A 25,034-nucleotide genomic window follows, 5' to 3' on the forward strand; every position below is an offset into this window, starting at 1 on the left:
CCTGTGGCCGTCTCGCCTCTAAGCGGGCCCTGGGCCCCTAGGCGGCCAAGGCACGCACCCTCTGCAGCGCCAGGCTCGGCCCAGCCTCCGGACCGCGCCGGGAATGCCGCCCCTTCTCCCTGCTCTGAGGCGCAGAGCCCAGCCCTGCCCACCCCCTGGGCCTTTTCTGTGCCACCAGCCCCTTCTCTGAACTCGCGCCCCCAACAGGCAGAGCTGTGGTGGCCCCGGTGCCCTCACACTGCACAGAAGCAACCGAACCCCCTCTTTTTGTCTAGATCTCTTGCTGTACAGAAAGTGCCCTCTCCAAACACCCGCTAAACACTCCTGTTTGATATCCTGTCCCTGTGGGCCATCTCTCCGTCCACAGATGAGCCCTGCTCACGCGTTCGTCCAGCGGGCATCGGACGCCTAGGAGGTGCCAATCCTGCTCTTGTCCCCCTGCCCCAGAGATGCCCCACTCCCCTGTGCTCCCTGGCAGATCCGACCGCGCCCGCCATCCCCTGCTAGCTCTGTCCCCTCCCCCGGGAGCTTACCTCCAAAGGCCACAGCCACAGGCTCCTAGGGAGCAGGGCACGCCCCCTGTGCTGGCACACAGAAGACGGATCTCTGATGGCCCTCTCCGGTTAGCACCTTTTGGCGGAAAGGAGTAAAACCAAGCACAAAAGGCTTTTTCACTGCGAGACCACGTAGCTTTCTTCCAACCTGCGCACCCCTGCAGGTCACATGATTGAGAAATCGCCTTCCGTGGGAAAGAGGGAACTTGCAGGAAGAAGCTCAGAGAGGTGCACAGCACCTGAGTCACTCAGAGCCCAGCAGGGCCGGCCAGACCTGAGCATCTGCCCCTCCATTTGGTGAACGCCAGGCACAGAGGAAGAGGCAATGGCACTGCTGACTCAGGCGGACTTAGGCGCTACAGAGCGGTTCCAGAACCCCGTCCAGAGGCGGGCGAGGCGGGGCTAGAAAAATAAACCCATTTGCCTTTGCCTTCTTCAGGCAAAAGCAGATATTCTTGTCTACTGACAGTATCGTAGCTAGGAATTTAGCAAGGAGCCTAAGAGCTTAAATCACTGGCTTGTTAAAGCTCGTTGATTAAATGCAGGCTGACAACAAACTCGTACAGTACTGGCAGCTTTCATGTACTTTTTCTTTTTTTTACCAAGCAGCTGAAGGTTTCTACAATAGCATTATATTTCGCAACTTCATTTTTCCAGAGTGGTTTCTGCCATCAACTGGGTAATTACAATGCTGCTCGAAATGCAGCCTGCAGGGACAGGCGTGTCCTGTGTAGGAGAGGCCCGCGTCTCCATAGCAGAGGGACAGGCCCCCCGGCCCAGCACTTGCCCCGACGCCCGACACCACTGTGCATCGCCTCATTCCCTTGACCCCTACCTGCGCTAGGATGTGGGTGCCACCATCACCCCCACTTTACAGACTGGGAAATCGAGGCAAAAACAAATTAGAAACTTGCCCAAAGGCACATACACGTGCATGACAAGCCCCGAAGTCTAACCAGGGCCCCCTGGCTCCAAAGCACGAGCCTGAGCCGCCCCATGGCCTCTGCTGTCCAGCACTTGCAAGGCCGCCTGTGCGCACTGCCCTCTCTGCACCGCCACCTAGCTCAGGGTGGCTATTGAGTGACACTGGATGGCAATGTCACCGCCGTTATAAGACACACAGGGGCCCTGACTGGGCAGCTCCGTTGGTTTGAACATCATTCCGATACACCAAGGTTGTGGGTTTGATCTCCGGTCAGGGCACATACAACAGTCAACCAACGAATGCATAAATAAGTGTGGAACAACAAAATGCTGTCTGTCTCTTTCTCTAAGATCAATAAATAAAAATTAAATAAAAAATAAAAGGGAAAGTTTCCCATGACCCTAAAGGATCCTGTCTGTGGTGTGGGTCAGTGTTGAGAAGAACAAGGACGTGGTTTACGAAGGCCAGCCTCGCAGGGGCTCCCCGGGCCGCCGGACAGCCGCCGCTGGCTCCTGCGGGCTTCCGCGGGGCTGGCAGAGCCCGGCCTCCGGGGGCCCGTGGGGCCAGAGGGGCAGAACCAGGTTTCAGCACCGTTGCAGGGCCACCTTCGAACTGCATCTTGTGACCGCCACGGCTTTGTTACTGAATAATTTTCCTGACGATGCTATTACAGTTGTCTGATAAGTGGCCGCCATTTCTAACACAGCTCCATCCGGCTCTGCCCCCAGCCTTCCCCGACGCAGTGAGAGCGCACCTGACCATGCCTGGCAGCCGCTGCCGCCAGCAGCTGGGACACGCCCAGGACTCTGTCGCTGCCCATCACTCTTGCTGCCTTCTATGAAATGTCACCTTGGACCATGTGCCTCTCTGGCTACTGCAATTTGAGCTCTGGCCCCGAGCTCCAACCAGGAAGGCTGCGCTTTTCGGTTTGCTCCGACCCCACAGAAGCCAGCTCCCAGAGGGCAGGGACCGGGGCACCACATTCCTTGCTGGGGCCTCACAGGGCCTGGCATGCAGCAGGTGCTCAATAAATACATACCTTTAATAAAATGAAGTATTCAGCTGAAAGTCAACAATGACCTTCTCCCCAACACAGAGGAAGAAAAGCACTGGCCAGGTCTTGCGCTCTTTCTCCACCGTTTCTAAGCTTGGCCACCTGTGACCACTTGCCCACTGCTGTCAGCCTGTCGCCTGGCGCAGCTGTGCACCCGGTCGTTCTGTCTGTAAAGCTCCCTCGTGCCCATCCCCTGCAAGGCTCAGGGTGCCAGCCTCGCCTCCCGTGTCGGGAAAGCGCCCAGGTGGGGGCCAATGTCCACGTTCTCGCCTCCTCCTGGCAGCCCCCCAAAGGCCAGCATCATCCCCTGCTGCAGATGAAAAGCCCGCGGCTCAGGCCAGGCCAGGAGGGCGCGCAGCGAGCGAGGGTCCAGCTGGGGGCAGGGCCTAGCTCTTTCCAACTGCCAAGCGAGAGCTCATTCCCTAAGCCCCTGGCTACTGGGAAAGTTACAGGGGTTTGGCTGTGAGAACAAAATTGGGTCAAAAACGGACTTTCCTTTAACCAGCAGGCAGGAAAAGTAGGTGGGGCTCAGGAGGAGTGACCACAAAGCCACGCAGTGATCCAATCAGACACCGGAAGATGTTCCCCCAGGCCCCGGGGCAGCTTGGTCAGCCCCCTGGCCACTCGGCTGCACTGTCCGGCGTGATGTTGCATCACGACCACCTGCTTTGCTGTACAAAACCCAAAAGCAAAACTGCCTTTCAGGCTAGGCCGGCGGTTAGTGTGTGTTGCTCCAAGTCACACATGGGGCTCAACATGAAGGGGAAGAGCAGAGGACGACAAGCCGACGAGGCCTCTCAACCCCCCGAACTCTCCAGGTGTCCGACCCTTGCGGCAGGGTGAGTCCACCGCCTTCACCGACAGCTCGGCCACGCCTGCTGCCATCGGACCTGGCCCCCTTGCCTGGTTGGCATGGGGGCGTGTTCACCTGACCCCTCCCATCCCCACCAGAAAAAAGAAAAAGAGCCCTGGCAGACATCAGCCTGACCGCCGCGCCGTGGGTGGGGGGAGCATGGGCTTTACCTCCCAGAAGCTGTCGCTGGACACCTCCACTCCAACGGAATCATCGTAAGTGACAGACATCTCGCCAAAGGGTAAGGGAGCAGCAGGGGTGCTTAAATTCAGACCAACCGCAGATGCTCAAGATCCGTAGGCAAACCTGCAAGAAAAACACATCGCTGTGATTTTGAATTCCCAAGGTAAAAGGGCAACGCATTTCCATTCACAATTTCCATTTCCATCACTGCCTGCATACAAAGCCGTCTAAAAGGTTTCCTTTGGTTGGGACGAGGCCAAGAAACTAAACCCCGGGCACTGACATGTGTGCGTGCATCACAGGCATACACGAGTTGCATTTCTCACTAACAAGTGGTAGCCTCTGCAACACCCGGCCAGAGAGCTCCAGGAGCTTCCGGAAGAACAGCTTGTGCTCCCGGAAGGACAGACCGACGCCCTTACTAAACACCCTTGCTCAGCCGGGGGAGGACGAGGCACAGCGTACGAGAGGAACGTGAAGCGAGCGAAGCAGGGCAGGGCCCTTGCCTGCTGGCTTGCCGCGTCCCAGCCGGCAGGGCCGGGAGCTCAGATGAAGTGTGAGGGGAAATAACCCACCCCTCACAGGGCCCTCCCCTCTCCACAAGGATTCTGGCCCACGGTGGTGGGCACCGTCCTCCCCCCATCCATCTCAGCCCCTGAAGCCCCACATTCAGACAGTTTCTTTTGAGGCCGCCTGCGTTGTGTGAGGGTCAGCTGGAAAGAGTCAAGGAAAATAAGCTAAGTGGACGACGTCTGAGGGCGGATTCAGTATTCTCAGCCCAGCAGGGGAAGGGGGGAGGGGTCCCCTGCTGCAGGAAAGAGGCTGAAGACACGGAGAAGCACAGCCGCTGGATGGCGTGGCCGGTCCACAGCTGGGTGGGGCTCCAATCACACAGCTCCGGGGACCAAAACTTTCCTAACCACTTAGTCAGGAGTCCAGCCTCTCAGCTTAGCGATGGGAGTGGGGTGGGGCGGGCAGAGCGGGCAACACTGTCACACGTACAAGGTGCAAGGCTGTGGTCTAGGTGCTCGTCCTGAGGCAAGCACAGCTCAGCCGCAAGGCTCGTGACACAGTCTAGAACCGCAGTAAGGAACACGGGCTCCAGAGGCAGGCTGCCTGCTCCGCTCCCGAACCCCGCACTCCCTGGCTGGGCAAAGGCGGGCAAGTGCCCCGACCCCTCTGTGCCTCACGGCTTTATCCGTAGAAGAGGGACAATAAGGGAATCAGAACTGCTGTGAGGGTCAAATGAGGCATTACATGCAGGGGCTTAGGACAACACACGGTGCATAGTCAATAATAATGTAGTTATTGTTAGGTAGTAATTCTTGTTATTGTCATTACTCTGGTCTATATAGTTGAGAAAACTGACACTTGGAAAATTTACGTGATGTGCCCTTGGCCACCCAAGAAATGAGTGGTGGAGACCAGCATTTCACACCACTCTCCTTGTTCGCTAAGGTGACACCCTATCGAGATGTTTGCTAAAAACTGTTTCTAATTTAAAAACATCGGGTGTCCTCCATCCTGAGCCCTACTTGCTAGCCCAGTAGGGTTTACTCTGGTGGCGCTTCCAGAGGCAAGCCCAGCGCGGCACGGCCCACAAGATCGAAGCGGAGGCCGGGTTACGGCGCCTCAGAGCCGCGAGCTCTCGCCGAAACTGGGCAGAGTCGCGTGGGCACCTCTGCGTGAGCGGGCAGAGGCGCTCGTCCTGCCACATGCTGGCTCAAGCTCTGCCCTGTGACCACAGGGGCAGCGTGTCAGTCACTCCAACCATGGGGCTATCACAAAGGCCAGACAGGCCACTCTGGCCTGGGCTCCGGTGCCACTGGCATTTCACGGTGTCCCTTTCTCTGTGACACCATCTGCTCTGAGCCAGGGCCCTCCTAGAAGCACCCGGCCCACGTTGGCAGCAGCAGCAGAAGGCCCTCTACCCAGGACAGCGGGCCGCTGCTCTGGGCTCCTCGGGGGAGGTCTGGGCGTCCGGCTCCGGGGAGTCTCAAAGCAGCCCAGTCGAGCTGCTGGCAGGGCTGCGGGGCCAGCTCGGGAGCAGGTCCGGGGAGAACAGGGCGCCTGCTCTGCGTGGAGAGGTAGCCTGATGCCTGAAAAGCTCAAGCAGAGTTCATTTCTGCCTGGGTTCAGCCGCGGTTTAGACACCCACGAAAGGTCAGTTCAGCACAAGGTTTATTGAGCATCTGCTATGAGGCAGGAGCCACCAGGCTCCGTACGGGAAAACACAGCCAGTTCCTAGGAGAAGGGCCTGCATCACTAAGAGACGCCCTGCCAAGCAGCAAGTCCACGATGCCCTGGGGCTGCCAAGGCCGTCGGAGGCGAGGCGGCTCCCAGCTGCCTGGTGGGAACAGGGAGGACCGATTTTCCTCACCCAAGTCACCAGCAACAACCTGCTAATTTCCCTCAGTCCAGGGCCCTGGACCCCCCCACAGCACTGTGCTCCACGACTGTGACATCCCCCAGATCACAGCTGTGCGAGGGCCACACTGACCCCATCGGCACCCGCACGGCCACAGCCCAGCGGTTCACAGCCCAGCCCGGCCCAACCGCCCTCGCGCTGGCCAGGGCTCACCAGCCGCTGAGGCAGCCCCTGCACAACCCGCAGGTTCTGACCCCGCCTCGCCAAGCTGACACACAAATGCCACTGGGAATCTAAGGGTTCTTTTTCCTCGGTTTCTTCCCTTCCCATTTGCATTCTTCTACCATCTTTGGCTTCAATGTGTTCTTTTTCTAGCTTCTGGGAATGAAAGCTTGGTTCATTAATTTTCAGCCCTTCTTCATTTTTAATACATGCGCTCAAAACCATAAATCTCCCTTGAAGCACCAATTTAGCTATATTCCACAGCTTCATTTATTTTTCACAACAGTCTCATGAGGTAGGTGCTTTTATTTCTCCTTTTCACAGATCAGAAACTGAAGATCAAGAAACTTGCTTAAGGATATAAATGGTGAGCTCAAGAATCAAAGGCAGGTCCTATGGTTCTAAAATTCAAGTTTTTCCTATTACACTACACTGCAGAAAATTAAAGAAGTTTATAGGTAAAATGAAGAAAATACTGTGAAAATAGCAAGAAAGCAAAAACGAGTCCTTCCATGAATAGGGCGTGGAAAAAGCTAGAAAGAGACGGGCCCTGCCCAAATGCACAGGAGAGGGGCTTCCCGCCTGGAAGAGGGAGCGGGGGTCACGGTGGGCCAAGGGGGGACCAGGAAATCCCATCTGTCCCTGGAAATCCAGGGTTGGCAATTTTACAAAAGTAACAGAATCAGTTGTCGTCAGCCTTTGGGGCTCAAACAAAAACCGTTCTCCGCGCTACACAGCTGGACTTGCTCGTTTGCAGCCAGGACTTGCCTGGCACCACACACTCCCCGGGGTGCGATGATCCACCGCTATTCCTGGGCCCGCAAGGCGTTCTCCGTCACACCGGCCGGAGCTGGGCTCAGAGACGGTCAGGGAGGAGCCCAGAAAACGCCATGTGACTCAGTGACATAATGGTCTTCCATCAACAAAACTTGGAAAGGGGGGAAGACCTGTCATACCAGCTGCACTTGGTGAGCCTCACTTGTTAAAGATTCAAGTTCCCAGAACTGAGAGAGGGCTGGGGACACGGAAAGACCATCGGCGAGACCTCACATTAAAAAAAAAATAAAACTGCAATACAGCTAAACTGGACTAGAGTAGTGGGAATCAGGAAAGGCCCAAATGTTACATTTGACAAATGTGAGCACAAAATATTCTTAGCCCTTTTAATATTGTACATAAAGTGAAATCGGTTGATGTGAAAGTGAAAATGCTTGGCGACAATCAAAACACAATCTCAGACCACCTGCTCTACATATTGACAGAAGGCGGGAAAAATGGCGCTATCCGATGTTAAGGGGTCTTAATGTACCAAATCGGCCATTCTTTTTTTAAATGTATTTTGTAACCTACAAAAACAAAAATAACCTGTTCTCCATAGAGAACTCCAAGAGGGTCTGGCAGAGAAAAGGACGAGGAGAAGGATGGCCTGTCCACGGTCCCATCACCCGAAGACAACACAATGCGTGTTCCTCTCTCACAGCTTGTCCCCAGACAACACCCTTCCCCGCCTTAAGGGAAGGGTGGGGGACACACGGACCCAGGGCGCCTAGAGCTGCAGACCAACGCCGCTCAGGGCAGGGGATGCGGTCTGCACTCCAAGAGAAAATGAGCTTTCTGAGCAGTGGCCTGAAGCCTAGTCCAACCGATTCGGTTCCAGGCAATGGACACTCACGTGAACCCCCCCTAGGGGGTCCAGCTGCAGGGGGTCCAGCTCCAGGCCAAGCCCAGGAGCCCACTCAGTCCCAGGGAAACCAAGGCCACCAAGGAAGGACTTAAAGAACTGCCTATTGGTACCACATAGGTATTCGACAACCCCCTAAGGATCGAATGGTGCCCCCCAGAGAAGGCTCCTGGCCGCAGCTGGCTGTGTTTGTGTCAAATTGAGAACTCCAGCTTCAACCACACATGGTTCTACTGCTCACCCGGGAACCCAGGGCGGTAATGAACCGACACCGTGTACCAAGCACCTCTTATCACCAACAGGTGGTCCAGGTGAGCTTTCAGTGTATTATTTTTGTTCCTCAAAAGCCCTGTAAGACATGTATCATTGTCCCCATTTTACAGGGCGACAACCGAATACGATGATTCAAATCAAGGGCCCCACAGCTCGTAAATGCCAGGCGGGGGCTCAACCCAGACCAAGCAGCTCCATGCTGCCCACCTCCAGCAGGACAGGCCACACCCAGCCCCAAGTCGCTCCTAGACCTGCGAGCCCTGCGTGGCTGGGAGGCTGGTCCCTCAGAGAAGGGGACTTGATTGTCAAGGGTGTCTTGTTAATATCGCTGTTCAAACATCCCCCAAAGGCCACAGGCCTGCCAAGGAATGTTAGTCGAATTTTTTTTTTTGCCCTGGCCGGTGTGGCTCAGTTGGTTAGAGCATCACCCCGTAACCGAAAGGTTGCGGGTTCAATTCTTAGTCAGGGCACATACCTGGATTGCGGGTTTGATCCCTGGTCCAGGCGTGTGCAACCCCAATCCGGGCGTGTACGGGAGGCTACCAATCAATGCTTCTTCCTCAAATCGATGTTTCTCTCTCTCCCTTCCTTTCCTCTCTCCCTTCCTCTCTCTCTAAAAGCAATGGAAAAAAATGTCCTCAGATGAGGATTAAAAAACAAAACAAAAAGAACTTTTTTTCATGCACAGATGTGAATGTGCTTCTAGCCTCCACTGAGCTGAAGCTGGGGAAACTGAGGCTTCTGAAGGCAACAGGCGAGCCGTCAGGCCTGCTCCTTCACACGGAGTCCAGGCCGGGAGGCTTTCCTGCTGCCGCTTCCTTCACTCTGCTGGGGGCCGAGCCAGCTGAGCCACCGCAGGCTGTGAACCTGCCCTGCACAGGCTGGTCTGTAATGCCAGATGGCACTGAGTGTTCCTGAGATGTCGTTATCAATGCCAAAGCCATAAAAGTGCGTTTAATAATTAACGCGGTGCTTCTCTGCAGGAGGTGAAGTTCCTGGGAAGACAGTTGGGGGGGCTGGCTCCACCCCCAGGCTCGGTCACCTGCCCTGGGGCCCTGTGCTCCCAGCAGGCACGGTCACGGCCATCGCCCGCAGGCCTCACCTCCTGCGGTAGGAAGCAGCGCAGGGGCGGTGACGGATGTGAGAGAACTTCAGGCCAGTGCAAAGTGACAAACAAGTGAGTCAGTACTGCTCTTCCCAAAGACAAGGACAGAGTCTGACACATCTTGAGTGCATTTCAGACTGTCTCTCACCCAGTAGGTGACTGGCTGTTTCTTCCTAAAGACACTGAACCCCAATGCTCGAATAAATTGCTGAGTGAGTTCCATTAACTCTGAGCAAATGCTACACAGAAGTGAATGTTCCTTTGGGAGACTCTTTCTGCGCAGGCTGGTCTCCTCAGAGACCTTAAATACAGTCGCCTGCGAGCCAGGACGACAAGCTCCTGCCTGGAACCTTGTCTGCCCTCACCAGAGGAGAAGCAGCAAGCGTGACACTTGAGGGCAAGACCATCATAAGCATGTACACCCACCCACACCTCTCCCCGCAGCTCCCGAAGAACACACTCGCAGCCCCCCACGTGCATCCTGGCACAGAGTAGGCCCTCCATCGACATTCGCTGAACATACGTTCTCAGCGGCTCTTGTCAAGAATCCAGGAATCCAGTGACGTATATAAACACCAGTGAGTCACAGCCACTCCTGAAGGATTCACTGAGTCTCAGAGGTTAACGGAGGTCACTGAGGGTGCCCTTGGCCCGGGCTGGGAGCGGCATAACCTCCCCCACCCCCCACTCCACTCCCGGGTCTGATAACAGATATCAGATAAACAAAAGGTACAAATTATGTAAGCACTTCTGGCTCCCCCTTAATGCCCTTAATTTGTTCCAGAAAAGAAAAAAACTGAATAGTTCATTAGGTAGAAAGGCTATTACTTAAAGCAAGGACATTCTGAGCAAAGTGATCGTGTTGCTCGCGTCCCTGTGAGTCGGCAGGGAGAAGGGGAAGCCCTCCCTAGTCCTCTGTCACCGCAGAAGTGCAGAGGGCAGCCCGGGCGGAAGGCGCCCTCCCTGCGCCGCACACGGGGCGCGGCTGGCGCAGCGCTGCCCAGCGGGCCGCGGAGCGCGTGCACTCCGCCCAAAGGCTTGTTTCTTCAAATGCATCATCCACAGTGGAAAAGTCATTTTCGCCCCCTCACCATTACTTTAAACAAATTTTTAAAAACAATTTGAAATGCTTTATTTTTTTTCAACTGCAGTTGATATTCAATTTTATATTAGTTTCATGGACCACATTAGGGTGGGAAATCATTCATTAACTGGGAAATGACCTCCATTTCTTCGGAGCCTCCGCTGGGCCAAGCAAGGGGAGGCCTCTCCTAAGGGGAGGACGCACTTACCGTCCATTCCTCACACTCGTATGTGAGCGCCTACTGTGTGCCGGGTGCTCCTCTGTGTCACCAACCAGAAGGACATGGCCCCTGTCACCTGGGGCCGACATCCTAATGGGGACTGAGGCGCAGTGGCGGGAACGGGAGGGAGCGGCTTGTGGACCCCAGGCAGGTGGCAAGTGGGCACATGCAGGGCAGGGGAGGGGCCTGTCTGGCAGGGGGAGGGCGGCAGCCAAGGTCCCCCAGGAGCACTGGGCCTCCCGGGGCGGCACTGAAGACTCCAGCAAGAGTGGCCTGGCCTCCTCGACAGGCCGACGTAACTCCGGCTCTTTCAGCTGCGCTACTGGACTGAAAGCTCCAGCACAGGCGCCGGTAAGACAGGCCGCCGGGGGCCGCGGGGGTCCACGTGTGTCTGCAGCTGTGCTGCCGGCCTGCCCTGAGCGTCGTTTCAGGCCTCTCAGTGTGTAATCGATGTAACAAAAGGAAACAACGTCAGCCTTTGACGCAACTATTTCTTCTATAACTTTATTCTACAGCTAAACCCACCCATGAGTCAAATGTAGGTATTCATGGTGGCCACAAAACAGAAACACTGAAAACCACCTCACTGTCCGTCAAGAATGAGCAACGCCGGCCCGCCTGTGGGGAGGGCCACGGCAGCCAGAAGAGGGGCGGGCGGGCGGGGTACAGCCAGGAGGTGTGCCCACGCATCAGCGCAGACAGGCGCTGCAGCATAGTAGACAGAGCCTGACCCCACTGGGCACCCACAAAAGCCTGCAGCAGGGTTGCAGACTTGTTCTGGGAATGATGTGGGGGAGGGGAGGGGACTTAGGCATTTCACCTTGTAACTTTCTCAACTGCTTGAACATCTGGACTGTTGTCATGTAGTAGTTTTAGAATACAAAAACTAGTCAATAACAAGGCCCACTTGATGCCAGGAATGGCCTGCACCGAAATGGAGGGAGGGCCCTCTGCACCGCGTGACCGCACCGCTGCGTCCAGAGAGGACACCGCCCATGCGTACTCTGAGGACCGCCGGCCACAGCCCCAGCGGCCTGCCTGCGGAGGGGCTCCGACCCACCCTCGCCTCTCCCCGGCGGTACCGCAGTCCTCTCCTGACACCTGTCCCAGCTTCCCTGTCCCTCCACTCTATTCCCAGCACAGCGGCCTTTTGAAAACCTAGGTGAGGCCACAACGCCCCTTCACGCAGAGCCAAAGCCCCAGGATGCTCCGGCAGAGGGCGGCCCGCCCTGCTCAACAGCCCCCATGCCTCCTCCTCGGCCCCCTTCCCGGCTGCCGCTCTCTCCCCGGCCCCGCTCCAGCCCCGAGGCCCCTGCTGGTGGGGGCACTGCCAGGCACAGCCACACCAGCTCCCCTGCTCCCCGGGAGGGGCTTCCACCAGGGAGCCCAGCGGGAGGCGCTGCCTGCGTGTCCCTCAGGCCTTCAGGCCTGTGTCGGGCAGGCCCTCTCCAGCCTGCCTCGCCTCCGGCGCTCCCAGGCCTCTCGTTTCCTATCTCTTCTAAACACTCATTTCCTTCCCCCAAGCGTGTCGTTTACTCCCTCAGGCTGTGCGCTGACTGCCTCCCCCACGAGAACAGACAACAGAAGCCCTGGCAGGGCGGGGAGTGTTGTCTATTGGGCTCACTGTTACAGTCCCCGCCGTTGGTGTCTGACATGTAGCGGACACTTGGTAAAAACTGGGATGAATTCAGGATGAGAAAAGTTGAACTGAAGAGTCCGGGTTATTTTGATTTATACAGATTGAAGATCTACCGATGAAAAAATGCCTGGGGCATTTACGTGAAGCTGTTTTAACTCTAATGGCTGGAATTCTTTCATAAACATTACTGCACATGTTAAACCAACCCGCAAATGGGCTCAGGAGCCATAGCAGGCAGGGGTGGCTTGGTCCCCGGCTGTCTCCCACCAGGCAGCCCCGCAGGGGGTCCCTCTGCCGCCAGCCCCTGGCCTGAGCACCACTGGGGCCCACAGGCCCCTGGGGCCTCCGTGCCTGCAGCCTCAGTGCAGGCTGCTCCCATCTGTCCATCCATCTGCTCTTCCATGCCCTGTGCAAAGGACGAAAGGACGGGCCTCCTGCTTCTCCCCAGCCCTCGAGCCGCCTCCCACACACTGGGCGCTCAGGGAGTAAGGCCTGAGGTAAGAAACTGCTTTGCACCATTAGCAAAGCACAAACGCTTTTTTTAATAGCTCACAAATCTGGCACAGCCTATTTTGTTTCCAGTGATCTCATCTGGAAAAGTGAACATTCCTCAAAGGAAGAGATAGAGATCAGCAAATCAAGTGACTTACATCTCTGGAAAATCCTGCAGTGCATTTACTTCAACGGTGACAAACAGCTTGTGTATTGTTAAGTGCTCGGTTTTTTTAATCTTTTTTTCCTGATGAGTGTTTCCTCATTCTTCGCTGGGTTTTTTTTTTCCCAGTGACAGTTTACATCCAATATTATTTTGTGTTAACTTCAGGTGCTCAGTTTCCAAGGCTGCCCCCTGCGGAAAGCCCCCGGAGGCCCACGCGGCTGGGGAGGACCCTCCCGCAGCGCCACCAGGGTGCAGCGTGGGCCCAACACTGTCAAGTGCTTCCAGGGATTAAAAAACCAGAGAGCTCGGGGTTGCCCTGGAAACCATCTCCTGAAACTACCGGTTTCAGTGATTCTCAAGCACAGAACTACCTGCCACAAACTGAAGGGGGAGCTGGTGAGAGATGGGAAATTTTAGGAACTATGAGGACACAGTGACTTCACTGGAAACCAACGGCTCAGACTCTTGAACATCACAGTTAGAAAGAAAAGAAAGAAAGTGGGTCGGGGAACACAGCGTTATTTTGTCTTAGTCAACACCGCTGAGCAAGCCCCTTCCTCCCGCGAGGAAAACAGGCATGTTGGAGAAGGTTAAAGAAAGACAAATTTTTCTAAACAGACCAACCCGGAGAAACCATTGCAGTGTCAAGCATGGCGACACTTAGGGTCAGCACAGCGTCAGTTCTGAAGCAGGCGTGTTCCCGCTCAGCCGTGACACCCAGCTTTGCTCTCTCAACCTGGGACGGCTTCAAGTCCAAATGTCAACTCTTCCGGGTTGCACAGGGCTGTCAAAACCAAAGGGGGCTCCTTGTGGCCGGACCCTCTCCCACCAACCTGTGTCCTCATTGCTCGGCCTCTCTTCTCCCGCCGCCCCCCGTCTGTCTCCGCGGCGATCGCGGCAGGCAAGCCATCCCGTGGTCTGCCTCGTCCAGTTGCACAAGCATTTCCCTCTTGGCCCATCTTCCTGTCACTCCTCACGGCTGGGGGACATCACTGCTGCGCCAGGCCCTCGCGGAAAGACCCAGGCTCCGGGTCTTCCACAGTCACAGCTGTGTCACAGCTCACAGAGCTTCCCAATTCCCGCCCTCTCTCTCCGCTGGGCGCTCTACGACTCATGCATCCTAGAGACAGCTCGTGAACCTCTCCGGTGCAGTTTAAAAAGCAAGATTTCAATCTCACATCCTCAATGTGCACCTGAGGGGCAGATCACACGCCCACGAGAAAGGGTGGGGCTACGCCCTGAGAGCCGTGGGAGAACAAATGACCCCAAAAACACAAGGGCAGAAAAATTCTGCTGCCTTTGGGGGCCCTGCTTGTTTCACATGACGAATCTGAGAGCATTTCAGGGAGTGAAATAGCACCTACGGGTAAGTAAGAAATGGAGAGAACGGGGAGACGGAGGGGTCCATGAAAAGGAGACTTCAGCTCACCATGGCTTCGCATTTCTCCCTCGGGGGACACAGAAATCAGCGTGGCTGTTTTTGTTTCAAGGGGATACACATTTGTAAATTTTTAAATATAAAATTCCTTTGTAATGGTCAGAAGGCTCAGTTGGTTGGACCGTCTTCCAGTGCACCAAAGGGCTGCGGGTTCAATTCCCGGTCGGGGCACATACCTAGGTTATAGGTTTGATCCCCAGTCAGGGTGTGTACAGGAGACAACCGACTGATCTCTCTCCCCTCTTCTTCTCTCTCTAAAAATCAATTTTAAAAAAATCCTCAGGTGAAGATTAAAAAATTTTCTTTAAATGTTTTCTTTAAGTTTTCAGAGTATATGGCGCCCACCCCTCCAACCCTGCGCCAACACCGGTTATCCTCAGGCAGCATCCCGGCAGACTGCTGTCCCCAAACTTCCTGGGGTGGGGCGACTGTCAGCGCACAGTTAACTCCCCCCAAGAGACAGGACTGGGGCAGTTAATCAGTCTGGATGAGGGAATCACTGGGAACACCCTGCCGGGAATGAGACTTTTTAAATAAAAACACGCACAGACGTTCACATACCCCAAACAAATAAAATCAGTAAAGCTACCTCAAACAAACTTTAATTTCTGATGACTCAGAAGTCATTTTTTCCTCTTACAAAGGGCTCTCAGGGCCAAAATTTGGAAAATTGGCCCCAAACTCGCCATTAAACAGCTGTGGGGTCTCGGGCATCTTTTCGGCGTCTTGCTACCTTTACTTGAAAATGGGTGAGGCATTAGACAAATTCTTCGACTTCTCTGCACTTAAAATGTTTTAAAGGAGCCTTCTACGGGCAAGAGACTGTGGGAAAACTTGAGTGGATTAAAGCCGAATCATTCTAGGCGCGGGGCACGCGCAGCGGCCTTCACGGCTGCACAGCGCTTTCCTCCTCAGGTAGGTCCGAGCCTCGCGGCCACCCGGGTTGGACGTCCTCGCCGGGAGCCCAGAGCCGAGCGTGGGCTCATCCTCAGAGGCTCCCTGCGAAGCCAGCCTGGTCTACGTTAACCCGTGTTTCCCGGGCACACCCACATCACAGAAGCTCCGTCCAGTGTCGGTGACACGGCATGTAACCTGTGGCACAAGCCTCACAAACACATATCAAAGCTTAAAGGGAAAGTCACTAGCGATTAGCATGTGCATTTCACAGAACGAGTAAGCAGCCTGATCGTCAGCACCCGCAGCCTCACGCACTGTGACAGGCGCTCCGGCTCCGGCCGCAGGGCACCCCTCCGAGGAGCCCTGTTTGCGGCTGCTGGGAGGCCAGGCAGGGGTACAGCAGGGGACTCAGCGAGCTGCAACATGCCCAGCAGGGAGGTGGGGGGGGGGGCGGGCTGCACCTGCCAACGCCTCATTCCTGCCTCTAAACTACAGGCAGAAGATGTGCTGCCCCTGAAGCCCACACATGACCCCTCAAGGTTCCTTCTCAGAGGTCGTTCGGCCACCAGGGTGCTGAGAAAGCCCAGAGTGGGTCACACAGCAGAGGCAGGGAACACCAAGCTGAATCTCAAGGAGCCAGTGGGAGCCAGGCAGGTGTGGCGGGGCAGGGCATCCCAGAAGGAAGAGACCCCAGGGAAGGGGGAGGGAGGGGCAAGGAAATGGGGCCAGAGAGGGGCGCAGGCCAGTGTCGGGGGCGGGGGCACCCAGGACTCAGAGGGCTGCACAGCACAGCGGTGTCTGCCCCGAAACAGGAACAGCAGCGGAGGGAGGAGCAACTGGTGCCGCCTCTCTGCACAGAAATCCCCATGCGGTTCAAACTTGGTGAAATTCTCACAACTTGTAATCATCAGCGGCTGGTGAGGCTGAGAACTATTTAACATTCTGTTCACAGTTATGTTTTTTAATTGACAAGACCATGCCGAGATCATTTTGTTATTGTTACTATTAACAACCATTGTACTTACATATAAAACACTTCTCTTCCAAAAGGGCCCAGAAAATGTCACAGAATCCCAAGCAAAAGGGACAGAGGTGATACTAATAACTCTAAAATTTCAAAGCTAATATGAAAACAAAAGTTTATTTTCAAAAAACCCCCAAACAACCCAATGTTAGGATGTTAGGACAGAAAATACGCGCACCGCCCCCCCCCCCCCCCCCAATTTCTGGTCTCTGGAAGGCCACCTTTCCCAGCACTGGCATCGTGTCACGTCCCTGCTCCAAACCCATGGCACTCAGGGTCACACCCTACCTCCTCCGCTTTGCTGCCTCCCCCTCGTCCCGGCCCCTGCAGCCCCCCTTCCAGCCTCCCTCTCTGGACGGCCCAGGCGGGCTCCAGACTCAGGGGTCCTCCCATGGTTTCTCCAACACACCATGCCCATTCCTGCCTCAGAGTCTTTGCGCACGCTGTCCCCTCTCCCTGGAACGCTCTTCCCTGAGGGAAGCGCACGGACCACCCCACCCACCCACAGCCTCCCTGACCATCCTCTGGCATCTGGCTCTGCCTCCCACCCTGAGCTGTGCCCTGCCACTTTCTATTCTCCTTGTATATTTCTTTAAAAACGTACATCACTACCCAAGCTTTTTCATTCATATTCAGTTTGCTTCTCCCTCTACAAGGTAAACTCCACTCGGGTATCTCACTCATAATAGGTCCTCCCTAACTTGCTGAAATTGACAGAGACTCACGCTGGCATCTTTATACAGGAAATGGTGGCAAAGAAAAGCAATGACGTCACAGTGATGTGTTGTTAGCAACCATGTTCACCGAAGCCGCATATTGACACCTCCTAGATTATCCAGGGAAGAGAAAAAGACTACTTACTCAGATGAGAGCAAAAGTAATTTTTTCAGTGATTCTCAAAAAGTCAAATCTTCTACAAGGGTCAGCTTACGTAGTCACTTAGTCAAAAGACCTTCCCACCTGGAGCCTCCTGGGCAGCTCCCAGAGCACCCAGAACCACATTTCAGTTTGTTTTTGTTGATCTAAAAGGGGTCCTCTCTGAATCAGAGGCAGCAACTGTGTTAGGAGACAAAAGGTCCAGCCAGTTACCCCACACTTTACATTCTCAAGCAAGAGGAAGTGCCCGGTCGTTGAGTCAGCACTGATATTTATAGCAGAACTTGAAAGCGTTTGCCAAGCCGAGTCCCTGCAGAAGCCCCAAGCGCACACCCAGCACCTGGTCTGGTACTACGTTTATGGGTCAGAGGAAAACCCGGTGTCCCTGAAAAATGAGGGATGGTCAGAGACTGTAAGAGGTGAAAAACAAAGTATCACTACGATTCCACATGGTTCTGGGACTTTCTTTAAATCCTGAACCATCCTCGAACACAGACAAATTTCACAAAGCAACGAAATGCAGAAAAGCACCTCTTTGACAACTGCAAGCGCTAGGAAGAGGCTGCAAGGCCAACTTCACCCGCGGCCGCAGGGACAGCGCTGCTTTTCTATTCGCCGCAGATCCTTGATACAGGAGACCTTCCCAAAGCAGAAGCCTCGGTCAGGTTCCAAAATAAGTGAATAAATAAGTAAGAGAGGAGAACAAACACACAGCACACTTAACAAGAACCAAGAACCCAGGGGCTGTGGGCGTCAGGACCAAAGCATCTGATGCCAGCACTTCCCGAGCCCGCGTGGCAGCCCGCCCGCCCGCCCGCCCGCCTGTGTCCCCTCGGCTGTGGCATCTAAAGGGGAAGTGGCTGCACACAGATGACACTGGTCCCCTGCTCAGACCGCTGAGGGGGCCCACAATAGCCCACACCCACCACACTGCCTGCATTTGTGCTTTACAGAACCAAACCCGCTCTCTTCCCAGCGTCTGTAGTGGGAAAAACAACGAACTTTTCCCTTTTGGAGAAAAACGCTATTGAGCTGGAGAAACATTCCTGGAGATCATGAATAAGATATTCTGACTCAGGAATCGCACATTTGATGCTGGGGTGTGTGAAAGCATGAACAAGCAGATTTGGGGAAATATTATGAAGCCATGGCAACAGAAAACATGGAAGAAACTCCAGTTGCACAGAACTGTTTAAAAATAAACCGGACACTAAAATACCAGCAAAAAGCTACAATGACTCACACTGTTCTCAAATACTCACGAGGCCGGCCAGTTCTCTGAGAGCCTTCCCGGTCTTTTCCCTCATCGGAGAAACGTGAGACAAAGAAAGTAAAAAGAAGCAAAGGAAGATTTGAACATTCTCTCTAATTTTACCAGCAACTTGATATAAATAAAACCTTATATGTATTAGAGTTTGATGGCAGTATGGAAACATACAGTCATACAATGAGGATTGTTCTGAGGCTTTTCATAAAAGCCAAGTGAATCCAGAAAGGCTGGCTGAGCCGCCCGAGTGTCCCACGCTGCGTTCTCAGCCTAGTGAACGTGGCGAAGAACCGCAGCGCCGCCTCCATCAATATGCACGACACCTTACAGGACTGGTAGTTACAAGACCACCTTTCCCATCCTTCACTTGAGTGCAGGCCCCAGCTCCCTCTGCGAGGCCTGTCTCCTCTGCACGTCCTGACTCCACCTGCACATCGCTTATTTTGACAGCTATACACAGAGGCCCTCTTGGGCCCACACGTGGAACAAACCCATAGGCCTCAGCCCCAGGGCCCCGCCTAGTCAAGAGCCATGCATCTCCCCTGAACTCAGTACCCCCAACCCAGACCTGCCCCAGGCCCATTGTAGGTAAGGAGGGACCCGGGGGGCCCAAGCCCTTTCCACTGAACCCGGGTAGCTTCAAGAAGCCCAGCCCCTGAGGCGCCCCAGGCTGTGTGGGGGCCCGCTGAGTGGACACGGAGCCCCAAGGCTCCTCCTCCCCAGGCGAGCGGTCCCAGACGGCCACCTCCAGAGGCTCAGCCTCCCACACAGGAACCTCCGAGTGAGGCGGTCAAGGAAGAGGCCTGCCTGCTCCCGCCCAGCCGACTCTTCCAGCTCACCCCCTTCCTGCCCCATCCCCCCTTGCATGGAGTAAAACAAAATCATCTTGCTAAACGCTGGATTTGAGCCGACACATCCAAAAGCTAATGCCCCCTAAATGGCGCAGAATATAAAAGGTGTCTGAAACAAGCCCAGCGAGCAGTCACTTTAGGTAGGTTTGGGGAAGGTCTTTTGAAATCACTCACTCTCTATCTGCGCTAGGGGCTTCCTTTCTAATTTAGAAAGTAATTGAATTAGTTCCTAATTCATAATTGCATATGAATAGTGAACACTCAGCAGTGAATTCCTGTGGCCTGAGAATGAAAAGGAAATGGTTCTGAAGATTGTAGAGAAAGGTGGGTCAGTTTATTTTATTCTTAACGTTGGCCTGAAGAAGAAGGGAAGAAGAAGGGGAAGAAGCCCAGCTGTGGAAAACGCTTACGAAAGCCTCCGCCTTCGCGCTTGCGAGGGGTGCTGGGAGGCTGAGCTTGTCCCCCAGTGGGCGGAGGGCAAATGAACTCCACCCTCACGAGCTGGAGTGTGGGGCACAGCAGCCTTCGGCCGCACTCAGGGGAGGTCTTCCTCTAGATCGGGGTCGCTGGGTACATACTGTGCCAGGGCCACAATGAGCAGAGGGTGCACACACACAAACAGGCCAGACGGCCACCTGGCAATTCCTCGGTGTCCTTCAGGGCAGCCTGGCGTGTCGGCTCCTGCCGCACGCTGGCCATGCGGCTCGCAGAGGCCTGAGTGCTACTGCGCCTGGAGTTCCATGGGGGAGGTCTCACTTTCACTGTGTGTGTGACCCCGAACTGGAGCTCAGGAAATGAGACAGGACCACGAGGCGAAGGGGAGAGACGGAGGGAGGAGACTGCTGTTGGAGCTGGATCCTGAAGGTTAGAGAAAGTGACACTTTCTATGAGAAGTTAGCGTTAAAGAATGCTAGATCTGGAGTCACTCAGTAGCCCTTGAAACGGTGGCATTTTGCCCCTGGTGTCTTCTATACCCACTGGCTCACAGGAAACAAGTCATGGTGCTCCCCCACTCCCTGCCCCGTCATCTTCAGGTAGCTTTCCACGTTCTGGGTAACATGTCTCAGGTTACAGAGAATCAGCAACAAAGGCAGGACCGGGCCCAAAGTCACCGATCTCGGTCCAGCTCAGCTGTCAGCTCACCCACACGTCTGACCAAGGAGCCAGAGCAAACAGCATTCACACACAAGTCCCTGAACTTATGTAACAGAAGCATGTCAGCTGACAGGTCTGCGCCTTGGACTGAGTTTCACAGCGATACTTGTTTAGACCTTTGGTTGGCAAGCACCCTGGGAACGTGGGGACTCAGGCTGAAGATTTCCCTAAGCTAAATATTGACTTGGTGATCTGCAGGTTTAAAAATAGAAAAAAGTTACTTTAAAAAGGACAAAAATTACAATTTTTCAAGCTGATATTCATGTGAGAATGCAAACAACAGTGCAGAAAAATGTATAGGAAGAGAACCAAGATTTGAAAGAAAAATTACCGAGGGCAGGTCTAGCTGAGCCAGCGGCCTCGTTCCTGTTACTCCCCGCCCTGAAGCCTCGAAGAGGGGCCAGCCCCACAGTGGGACTAAAAGATGCTCCCACAGGACAATAATTTAATGGGAAATATGACCACCTTTGCTTTCAAGGTTGGGGCGACAGAGCCAGGAGACTTGGATTCTAGTGCTGCCTCTGGCCTTGACCTGCACTGGCCACCTGCTCGCCAGCCTTGGTCCCCTCGCCTATTGAAAGGTAGATATGCCCTAAATCGCTGCACAAACAGTGTCGCTGTGTTTCACGGTCATCCCCTCTAGTCAATCCCTAATGCACTAATTCACTTATCCTGAACACCTACTATGGCCAGGTATGGAAGACCACAGTGCCCAAGGTAAAATCCTCCACTCCTTAGGACTTGCATTTTAATGGGGCCTGCGCGTATTAGGCCTTCCGTGAGCTGTTGAATGCGGGGATGCTCTGCCTGGCACCGGCCACGATGACCACCCTTCTGAAGCTGGAGCTTCTCCCTGGCCCACTGCATCGGCACAGCCTGCTGCAGGCGAGGCGCTGACGGCAAGGCTCGAGGGGGACAATGCTGTGATCGGCCCCACAGATGCTATCTTCTTCTATTACTATTATTATTATTATTATTATTATTACATAGTTAGCCATTAAAGAATAAAAACTGAAATGAAATGGAAATAATGCTGGCGTAAAAATGCAACTTCCTTCTTCACTTGCTAATGAGGACAGCATGGTTCTCCAAACTAGATGTGTATATTCTATGCCACGGAAGGAAGAAATGCGCTGCAGAGCGGGTCGTTAGACTGTGAGCCGCTCAGGAGCAAGCACGGACGTCTTCACCTCGGGATCTCGGAGCAGGACACCAGCCACCGCACCAAGCAGGATATCAGTACGACTTTGCTGTCCGAGTGACGCAGGCTGTTGTTGGCCCTGACGGCCATCCACAGAGGGCCTGCCGAGCACCGGGGCAGCCACACTTCCCCTCAATACGCACCCCTCCTCTCACAGGTGAGGGAGGGGCGCAGGAACAAAGCCCCGTCACTGAGTCAGCGAGTTAGGGAAGAGTGCCCCCAGAACGGAGCCCTGCCCTGGGCACAGGGAGACTGGCATGGCCTGGAGACGGGGCACCGGCCAGCCCCCCGCTGGCCCAGGTCGCAGCCCCTCCCCTTCCAGCTGGCAGTCCCCGCTGTCTACGCTGCCCCCAGGTGCCTGCTCTATGAGCTGTCCTTCTACTTCCTTGCAGCATCCTTTGAAGGACAAAAGTATTAATTTTTATAAAGTCCAGGCTCTCCATTTTTGCCTTTTGTTGTTTGTTTTGGTGTCATAGCTAAGGAATCATTGCCTAATCCAAGGCGTTGAAGATTTACGCCAGTTTTCCTCTAAGAGTTTTAGAGAGTTAGCTCTTACATGTAGGTCTCTGATTCATTTGGAGCTAAGTTTTATATGTGGCAAGAGGTGGAGGTCCAAATTCATTCCTTTACATGCAGATACCGAGTGGTCCCGGCACCAGTTGTTCAAAAGGCTATTCTTTTGCTCACGGAAATAGCTTGGCACTCTTGTCCAAAAGCAACTGACCGTAAACGTAAGGGGTTTGTTCTGTTCTCTGTCTCTCTCCCACTGATCTGTCCCCACGCCAATCCCACACTGCCTGGAATACTTGTAGGCGTGAGGAGCTTTTTGAAATTGGGAAGTGTGAGTGCTCCAAGTTTCTTCTGCCTTTTCAAAATTCTCTTGACTATTCTGGATACCTCGCAATTCCTTACGAATTTTAGAGTCAGCTTGCTGATTTCTATGAAAAGAAGTCATCTGGACTTTTGACAGAGGTTGCAGTGCACCTGTAAATCAATGGGGGAGTATCGCCATCGTGACAACGGTAAGCCTTCCCATTCATGGGTGCGGAGAGCTTTCCACTTACTGAGGTCGCCTTAATTTCTTTCAACACTGTTGTATAGTTTTCAGTGCACAAGTCTTGTACTTCATTTGTTAAATTTATTCCTAAATATCTTATTCTTTTTCATGCTTTTATAAAAGGAATTGTTCTCTTAATTTTATTTTTGGATTAGTCATTGATAGCTTACAGAAACACCACATATTTTATCTATTGATCTGTATCCTGCAAACTTGCTGAACCCATCTATTAATTCTAATAGTTTTTTGGTGGATTACTTAGGATTTTTACCTACAAGATCACGTCACCTGGCAACAGAGATAGTTTTACTTTTCCTTTCGGCCTGTATGCCTCTCATTTCCCTTCCTTGCCTCCCTGCCCCGGCTACACCCTCCCGTGCACTGTGAGGACGAGTGGGGAGAGCGGACATCCTGGCCTCCCAGCCCGTCCTTCCCCACCCAGCTCGGAGTTTTCACGCACACCCTCTCCCAGACCAGGAAAGCCCCAGCCTTGGGGTGGGTTGCATCATGCAGGGGTGTTGCAGTGAAGGAGTGTGCTTGGGTTTCTAATGTTACAGAACAAACAGATATCACCAAGGATTAAAGTTAACTTAGATTAAAACCACTTGACATTACCTTATATATCTGAATTAGTTTGAAGTGCCAGACGGAGCCAAATGAAAATCTATTTTAAGCAACTCAAAGAAATAGCTTCTTCCCCGGCTCTGAGAGAAAGATAATAAATTGTGACTTTAAAGAAACAAAATAGGCTGTTTGAACTCAACTCTTGTCCTCTCGCCTTCCTCCCTGCACAACGTGAGCTTCGGCACCTGCTCTAGCTCCTCCACAAACCACTGGACCCTGGGCCCTGCACAGTCGCCCAGCCACCGGGCCCAGCCGGCCAGCAGCACGGCCGGTGTCCATGCAGGGGCGGGGGCGGGGCCACAGGCTTCCGGATCTCCGTGTCCCACTCCACCCGTATCTGGGTGGCAGGGGGTCTGGTGGGCAGAGGGGGCAATGTCCGAAGGACCACCTGGCCTCCTACCTGGAGAAGGTGAGGAGCCTGGAGGCTGATAGTTGGAGACCAGAGAGCAAAATGCGGAACACCTGGGGAAGACGGGGCCCCGGGTCAGAGGCCGGGACATTTACTCCCTCAAGACCATCAAGGACCTGAGGGCTCCGCTCTTTGCAAGTTCTGTGGACAAAGCCCGCATCGCTCTGCAGATTGACAACGCCCGTCTTGGGGCTAATGACTTCAGAGTCAAGCATGAGATGAAGCTGGCCACGCGCCAGCCTGTGGAGAGTGACATCAATGGGCTCTGAAGGTCACTGGTGACACAAATATCACTCAGCTGCAGCTGGAGACAGAGATCAAAGCTCTCAAGGAGGGTCTGCTCTTCACAAAGAAAAACCACGAGGAAGAAGTAAAGGGCCTACAAAGCCAGATCGCCAACGCTGGGTTGACCGTGCAGCTGGATGCCCCCACACCTCAGGACCTCAGTAAGGTCCCCGCCCCTTACTTCCGGGCCCCCGCAGGACATGCTGGCTCAGAAGAACCGAGAGGAGCTAGGCAAGTACTGGCTCCATTGGACTGAGGAGAGCACCGCAGTGGTCACCTCACAGACCTCTGAGCAAGGAGCTGCTGAGATGACCCGGAGCTGAGATGCACCGTGGTCCAGGCCTGGGAGATGGTCCTGGACTGATGAGAAACCTGCAGGCCAGTGTGAACAACAGCCTGAGGGAGCTGGAGACGTGCTGTGTCACGCGGATGGAGCAGCTCGGCGGGACCCTGCTGCACCTGGGCTCAGAGCTGGCCAGGCCCAGGCAGAGGGCCGGCACCAGGCCCGGCGGCATAAGGCCCTGCTGAACATCAAAGTCAAGCTGGAGGCGGAGAGCACCGCCCACCACCACCCACTAGAAGAAGGGGAGGACTTCGATCTTGGTGACACACAACTCCATACAATCCATCCAAAAGGCCACCACCCGCAGGACTGTGGATGGTGAAGTGGTGTCCGAGGTCAATGACACCAAAGTTCTGAGGCGTTATGGCAGCCTTGGGAGGCAGGAGGCCAATAAAAAGTGCAGAGATCATTAGGAAAAAAAAAAGATACCAGAAAAAATGATGGATGAGCCCAAAACATATAGTTATTTAAACCTTTGGATGGTAAAGTGTCATTTGGAAAGCAAATAAGGAAAAATGGATTCAACACAACTGATAAAAACTTTACCTCCTGAAATACAGTAAGTATTTCTGATGTGAAGACAGAGGATGCAGGCGCACTGCACAATGAAGCCGCCACAGAGGAACACATGGGAGAAAGGCAGCTGGGGCACAGGCAGGAACGCTCCCGGCAGTTCTGCCCGCTACGCCAGCCCGCGTAGCTAGTGAGACACCTCGTGAGGTCCCCGGCCCTCTCCTGCCTGCCTGTCATCCGCTGAGAAGCCTCACGCCGCAGCTACAGGACAACAG

The 25,034-nt window shown here is 54.3% G+C and overlaps 1 protein-coding gene and 1 pseudogene across 4 annotated transcripts in view; one reads left to right on the forward strand and one right to left on the reverse strand.

Annotated features, from left to right (window-relative positions):
* The window catches only part of PACSIN2 (protein kinase C and casein kinase substrate in neurons 2), a 105,030-nt gene that overhangs the window by 24,359 nt on the left and 55,637 nt on the right, over positions 1-25,034 (reverse strand). For all 4 annotated transcript variants that reach the window (XM_054582486.1, XM_054582483.1, XM_054582487.1 and 1 more), the window contains exon 2: positions 3,557-3,692. In XM_054582486.1, coding sequence (XP_054438461.1) covers positions 3,557-3,616 — 60 coding nt within the window. In that variant the 5' untranslated portion in view covers positions 3,617-3,692. The remainder of the gene's footprint in view (positions 1-3,556; positions 3,693-25,034) is intronic.
* LOC129077911 (keratin, type I cytoskeletal 18-like) lies at positions 21,013-24,659 on the forward strand (annotated as a pseudogene).

Source organism: Pteronotus mesoamericanus, unplaced genomic scaffold (assembly GCF_021234165.1).
Source record: "Pteronotus mesoamericanus isolate MK-2021 breed Mesoamerican mustached bat unplaced genomic scaffold, CSHL_Meso_final contig_702, whole genome shotgun sequence".
NCBI lineage: Eukaryota > Metazoa > Chordata > Mammalia > Chiroptera > Mormoopidae > Pteronotus > Pteronotus mesoamericanus.